The 7600-nt window shown below is 42.8% G+C and overlaps 1 protein-coding gene across 1 annotated transcript; it reads right to left on the bottom strand.

Moving 5' to 3' along the window:
* Positions 1–6957: 6957 nt before the first annotated feature.
* Positions 6958–7203, bottom strand: LOC102279614 (ATP synthase subunit f, mitochondrial). Its single transcript, XM_005889323.2, has one exon. It carries the CDS (start codon positions 7201–7203, stop codon positions 6958–6960), a length of 246 nt encoding a protein of 81 aa, XP_005889385.2.
* Between the last annotated feature and the right edge of the window lie 397 nt (positions 7204–7600).

The raw sequence follows: 7600 nt of genomic DNA, 5'->3' as shown, positions 1-7600 counted from the left end.
ATCCACCTGTTGCTGCTGCTAAGTCGCTTCAGTCGTGTCCGACTCTGTGCGACCCCATAGACGGCAGCCCACCAGGCTCCCCCGTCCCTGGGATTCTCCAGGCAAGAACACTGGAGTGGGTTGCCATTTCCTTGTAAGATGGCTCAAATAAACAAGTGAGTGTGTTTGTTCACATGGGAGGAAGTCCAGAGTTAGGCGCACTGCAAGGTTGGTTTAGAGCAGCTCAGCAGTGTGTCAAGTAAGACCCAGATTTCTTCAGACTCTGCACTCTGCTGGCTGCAGTCCAGCTTTATCCTCTGTCTGGCTGCCCTAAGTCTCACAGTGTGACTTCCAGTAACAGGGACTATGTGCTTCCTGGTTTCCATTGGGAGAAAGAGGTGTCCCATACCCCTTTCCAACCGAGTGAAGAAGCTTCCAGGAAACCTCTCCTCTAGCCTCATTCATTGCAGTTAGGTCACATGCTTATTTCTGCACTGGTCAGGGAGACTGAGCTTACCCTAGTACCCACCAGTCATACCCATTTACCTGAGAGTCAGCATCTTGTGGAGCGCCTGGGCTGAATGGGGAGAAGCACTGGCTTCTCCAGGAGAAAGAGGAACAAATACAATATATACGAAATTCACTTTGACGAGGCTTGACCAGTAGATAAGCAAAAGAATAATACAGAACTGAAAAGCTAACAGAGAAGATAAAGTGGAATGATAATTTTAAAAATACACTTGATTGGTTCAAAAAGGGCAGGAAATGCAAAATATGGGAACAAAGAATAGGTGGGACAAATAGAAAACAAACAGCAAAATGGTAGACTTAAATTCAATCTTCAATGTACAATTCTAAACATTCTGGTTGAGAGACTGGACTAAAGAAACCAACAAGAATCACTTATGACTATTTTAAAGAAACACACTTTGATTAATCTCAGCATATGGAAATGGATGGTCAAAACTTGAAGAACAATGTAGAAGAATTAAATTACCCAATCTCAAGACTTACTGTAAAGGTACAATGATTAAGACAGGTATTGACAAAGCAAATAAACCCATGGAACAGAATAGAGAATCTAGAAACAGATGTGTACATATGTGTCAATTAATTTACACAAAGACACCACTGAGACTCAGTGGAGCAAACATTTTTTTTCAATAGACAGCCCTGGGTCATTAACTATCACTGTGAGAAAAAATTAAATTTCAGCTCTCACATCTTACTGAAAAGTTACCTAGAGATGGATTATAGATCTAGACCTAAACGTAGGAGAATACCTTCATGATCTTTGAGTAGGTGAAGACTGTTCATCATCCCCCCAGGGTTTCTAGCTTTTTAATCTTCATCCTAATGATTTAAAATGGTAGCTCGTTCCCACTTTAATTTACAATTCTTTAATTGCAAGCAAGATCGTACAACTTTTAACAAGCCAAGCCATTGGTATTTAAGTGTTCACTTGTCCTACTTTTCTGTTAGGTTATTGTCCTTTTTTTTACATAAAAAGTTCTTTATGTACTAAGGAAATGTATATACCAAGGAATATTTCTTAATGTTTTAAAAAAAATAATTTTTGGTTGTACTGGCTCTTTGCTTTGTGCAGGCTTTGCGCAGAGAGTAGAGGTACTCTTCATTGCGGGGCCCAGGCCTCTCACTGTGGTGGCTTCTCTTGCTGTGGGGCACAGGCTCCGGGGCTCGTGGGCCCGGCAGCCGGGACTCACAGGCTCTAAAGCGTGGGCCGGTAGTCGTGGCGCACGGGCTTAGTTGCTCCACAGCATGTGGGATCTTCCTGGACCAGGAACTGAAATTGTGTCCCCTGCACTGGCAGGCAGATTCTTATCCACTGTGCCACCAGGAAAGTCCCTGCTTTTTAATTTTTAAGAACTTAAGTTTTTAGGGCAGTTTTAGGCTGACAGCAAAAATAAGCGAAGATACAGAGATTTCCCATATGTCATTGTTCCCTCACATGCACCCTTATCAATATCCCCGCCACAGTGGAACCCTTGCTACAAATGATGATTAAAATATGAGGCATATTTTAATCCCTCAAAGTCCATGGTTCACATTAGGGTTCACCTTTGGTGTTATACGCTCTCTGGGTTCAGACAAGTGTGTAATGGCGCGTATCCATGTCATTCAAACAAATGATATTTGTTAAAAAACAAATATTCTTAGAACTTTTTCTTTCTTTTCTCTTCTTTTGTACATAAAGGTAAGTAAATAGATAACTGGTTGATTCATCTTAAAACAAATTTATTCTGACAATCAGTTTGTCATTATCTTTGGCTTTATGCTAACTTTTCCAGACCAGGCACATTTTATTTCCTGTGTAAATTCACCCATTCCCTGGTGCTCCTAAAGTCATTCAGTTGCTCAGTCATGTCCAACTCTTTGCAACCCCATGGACTACAGCACGCCAGGCTTCCCTGTTCATCACTAACTCCTGGAGCTTGCTCAAACTCATGTCCATTGAGTCAGTGATGCCATCCAACCATCTCATCCTCTGTCATCTCCTTCTCCTCCTGCCTTCAATCTTTCCCAGTATCAGGATCTTTTCTAAGGAGTCAGTTCTTCGCATCAGGTGGCCAAAGTATTGGAGTTTCAGCATCAGTCCTTCTAATGAACATTCAGGACTGATTTCCTTTAGGATTGACTGGTTGCATCTCCTTGCTGTCCACAGGACTCTCAAGAGTCTTCTCCAACACCACAGTTCAAAAGCACCAATTCTTCAGCATTCAGCTTTCTTTATAGTCCAACTCTCACATCCATACATGACTACTGGAAAAACCATAGCTTTGACTAGACAGACTTTTGTTGGTAAAGTAACGTCTTTAGTTTTTAATATGCTGTCTAGGTTGGTCATAGCTTTTCTTCCAAGGAGCAAGCGTCTTTTAATTTCATGGCTGCAGTCACCATCTGCAGTGATTTTGGAGCCCAAAAAAATATAGTCTGTCACTGTTTCCATTGTCTCCCCATCTATTTGCCATGACGGGATGGGACCAGATGCCATGATCTTAGTTTTCTGAATGCTGAGTTTTAAGCCAGGTTTTTCACTCTCTCACTTTCATTAAGAGGCTCTTCATTTCCTGTTCACTTTCTGCCATAAGGGTGGTATCATCTGCATATCTTGGGTTATTGATATTTCTCCCAGCAATCTTGATTCCAGCTTGTGCTTCATCCAGCCTGGTATTTCACATGATGTACTCTGCATATAAGTTAAATAAGCAGGGTGACAATATACAGCCTCGACATACTCCTTTCCCAATTTGGAACCAGTCTGTTGTTCCATGTCTGGTTCTAACTGTTGCTTCTTGATCTGCATATAGATTTCTCAGGAGGCAGGTAGAGTGGCCTGGTACTCCCATCTCTTGAAGAATTTTCCAGTTTGTTGTGGTCTACACAGTCACTCACTCATTCCCACAGTCAAAGGCTTTGCATAATCAATAAAGCAGAAGTAGGTGCGCTCCTAAAACAATGTCTTAAATCACCTCCCTTTAAAGAAGCCAGAAAGCCCAGCTACTCCTTTACCCAGCCTCCGTTGCAGCTAAAATGCAAGTATGTGATGAAGGTTTAACCAACCGGATGCTCCCACTCCAGATTTTTTATTTGGTGTCTGTTGACACAAAGCACTAAGAACAGTGGAGTCCATAGCAGCGGCAGCAGTGAGCACAGCAATGTCCAGTTTCTGGGAGAAGCAGATACTGTACAAAGTATCACAGCCATTTCCTCACTGGCAAGACAGCGCTATGGGCCTGTAGATGCCTGGTCTCCCTTATCCCAGCCTTCCGCTGGCCTTCCTTTCAAGCTTCCTGGTATTTCTGTGAAATGATGGCTTTTCAGTCCATTCCTTTTCTGTTTAACCACAGTTGATTTTTGATGCTAAACTTTTTAACAGGTGTAAGGAAACAAGGAGAAAATCCCTCTCCCAGACTCTGTCCCACTTTGCCACATGAACGCTAAAAACTTTTCACAAAAACAGCTCCTTATATACCAACAACATGCAAACAGCTTATACAGCTCAATTAAAAAAAAAAACAACAAACACCTCAGTCTAGAAAACATACAAAGAAGACAGACAGACAGCCAATAGGCACATGAAAAGGCACAATTGCTAATTATTAGAAAGTGGAAAGTGAAAATTGAAAGTCACTCAGTTATGTCAACCCTTTGCCACTCCCATGGACAAATTCTTCAGGCCAGAATACTGGAGTGGATAGCCATTCCCTTCTCCAGTGGATCTTCCCGACCCAGGATTTGAACCAGGATCTCCGGCATTGCAGGCAGATTCTTTACCAGCTGAGCTACCAGGGAAGCCCAATTATTAGAAAAATGCAAATCAAAACCATGATAACCCTAACTTCATAACAGTCAGAAGAGCCATGATGAAAAAGTTTACACATAACCAGTGCTGGAGAGGGTATGGAGAAAAGAGAACCTTCCTATACTGTTGATGGGAATGTAAATTGGTGCAGCCTCCTGTGGAGAAAGTATGGAGGTTCATTAAAAAACTAAAAAATAGAGCTACCATATGATCCAGCAATCCAACTCCTGGGCATCTTATCCAGATAAGATGAGAACTCTAACTCAAAACATACGTGTACCCCATGTTCATAGCAGCACTATTTATGGTGACTAAGACATGGAAGCAACCTAAATGTCCATCCACAGATGAATGGAGAAAGAAGATGCAATTGATATATATACAATATAATATTTCTCAGTCATTTAAAAAAATGGAATAATGCCATTTGAGGCAACATGGATGGGCTTAGAGATTATCGTATTAAGTGAAGTAAGTAAAAAAGAGACAAATATCATATGATATCACTTATATGCAGAATCTAAAAAGTAATGCAAATTAATCTATATACAAAACTAAAATAGACAGACATAGAAAACAAACTTATGGTTACCAGAGAGGGTAGCGGGGTAGGGATAAATTAGAAGTTTGGGATTAACAGATACAAACTACTATATATAAAATAATAACAAGGACTTACTATACAGCATGGGGAACTATATTCAACATCCTGTGTAATAACTTACAATGGAAAAAAATCTGAAGAAGAATATACATAGATGTATAACTGAATCACTCAGCTGTATACCTGAAACTAAAACATTGTAAATCAACTATACTTCAATTTAAAAAACTCAAACCCAGCTCCTTTAGTCCTGGTTGCATTTGCTCACCTTCCCCACCCCTCCCCTCTCTCTAAGACTTGGGTATGATTTCAGATTTCAGAGGACCAGCCCAGGAGCCAGGATCAGGCACATTCAGCCTGCTCTCTCTCCATCCCTCGCTGTCTGAACCTCCTCCACTAACCTTCCCAGAGAAGAGCCTCCACCCCGAACAACATGGCTCCTATAATTCATCCATCTGTCCAGACAAGTCTAACTGCCTGGAGAGGACACAATTTGTGCTTGGCTTAGAACTCCTACATATTGAGAAACAGGATACTTTCCCCAAAAAGATCCTTCTAGATTATCTTTAGTAGGACTAAATGATTCTTGTTGAACCTGACACCTGCTTCCTAAAAGCTTGGACCCTGCCAATTTCCTCCTTTCCTCCTTCCCTCCCCCTCCCTCTCTTTCACCAGCATTCACAGAGCAGCCTTTAATGAGGCAAGATGGCAGAGCCTCAGCTCAGCCATTCCTCAGAGAACTCTCGCTTCACTCCAGTATGTTCTGTAACCCCAAGTAATTACTGTGCATCAGAATAGTCAAGCCTGTTCCTTCTCTTACAGGTGACAGAAGTCTCTCCTTTCTCCACTGCAAAGGAAATGCCTTCAGATCTGAGTCGTAAAAAAGATGACATTTCTAATTTTTTGAAAAATAAATAAAATGGCTCTGCAAAGCAAGAACATTTGGGTCACATCCCAGAGCCACCCAATGATACCTTCTCTGTGTTTCAGCCAATGGCTTCAAGGCACCTAAAGTATCAGTAGGGGTTTTCCAAACTCTGGCTCCTGGACAGCTTTACCTGGAGGGCAGCTGCAGGTAAATCCTGAATAGCCAAGCTGGTGGGTGTTAAATCAGCTGCCTGGGTCATACTTAGGTCCTTGGGGTTCCCAGAGACTGAAGATTCTGCACAAGAATGGCTCAGGTACATTCATTGCCAGTCACTTCCAATAATCAGAACTTCCCATAAATGTCGATATGCTTATACTGATGTATGAACATGACACACACTCATATATACACACATTATATAACAGTTTCATTATAAAGACATTTTAATAAAGTTAACTATATACATAAGCACATATCATCTCCAATAAAGTTTTGCCCTAAAATTGGTAAATAGGCTAACCTAGTTACCAAGTAACAGAAAGCAGCCATGATTTTCATTGCTGCTAAAAATGACTTTCCATGATCATGACTGAAGGAGATTTTTTGCAGCCCACAGGTCCTGGAGGTCAGATTTTCTACATCACCCAGTGCCAGGGTCACACAATCCTTATAATCCTTCTGTCAGACAAATAGTCTGGACCTGGGGAGGATTATTCCAATATGGGGCCATCAAGAGGAGAGGGAGAGAGGAATCCCCAAGTGAGGAAGCCCCAGAAGAGTTCTCCTGCTTTGAGGGGCCCCAAGTCTGCTCCCCACTGGGCTCCTGAGTCACAAGCTTCCCACAGCCTCAAGGGCTCATTTTGGAGACCACGAGGGCTCTGAAGTTTGGCTGCCTGAAGAGAGGGGTTTATGCTCAGGGAGTCCCCACGTGCCTGCCACGGAAGCGTGCACCAGGGAGAAAGTTGAGGCTGCTCTTGGGTGGGCTTCCCGCAACCTGTGCTCTGCCCACTGAGCAGGACTGGAATGCCACTGCAGTGGGCCGATGGCCAGCCCTTAAGATAAGTTTGTCATCTTTTTTTTTCACCAGTCATTGTTTATTGGATGTTAATTCTCCATCAGGATATGAAAGGATTCAGGGGTGCCGGGCAAAGGTGATGATCAGGAATGCAGAGTTCGCCCTCTTCAGTGGTACCTGCGTAGCCGCTCGTGTTTGAGCTTGTAAGAACGGCAGAAGCTGAAAACCGCGTAGGCCGCCAGCACCAGAGAGAGCCCCTCGATGCTGCCTCTCTTCTGGTTCACGCACTTGGTGTAACGTCTTTGAAATGCTCCAGCGATGCCTGAAGGGGTGAAATCCCGCATGCGTATCCAGCTTGGCAGCTCCCCTAGTTCGACTTCCAGGAGCTTCTTCAGTGGTACGACTGACGCCATCTTGGAGTCCTCTGTCATCATTTTTAAACCTGAAAGTTGGCCAAATTCTTTACCACACACAGACTTAGATCCAACCCTTGGATTTTGTTCCAAAATTATTTTAAAAGTCAAAAAAAATTAAATTGAGAAGTTTTGTTTCTACCACCTCAGGCACTTGCCAAAACACTCTCCAAGAATTTTTTCAGTCATTTTCATTATACATTTGCAGAAAGCTTTTAATAGATACCAAAATGCATCTGCACATCGCCTCATTGGCTTCACGTAGGAGTCCCTCAGAGCTGGGAGGACAGGTGAGTGTATCCATCAGACGGTCAAGGAAACGGACACCCAGGGAAGTGCAAGACTCACACAGCTAGTAATCAGTAGGGGAACCAGACCTCCGGTAGGAGTCGGCCTG

This window comes from Bos mutus, chromosome 20 (genome assembly GCF_027580195.1).
Source record: "Bos mutus isolate GX-2022 chromosome 20, NWIPB_WYAK_1.1, whole genome shotgun sequence".
In the NCBI taxonomy this organism is placed as follows: domain Eukaryota; kingdom Metazoa; phylum Chordata; class Mammalia; order Artiodactyla; family Bovidae; genus Bos; species Bos mutus.
This window is presented reverse-complemented; position numbering and strand designations above follow the sequence as displayed.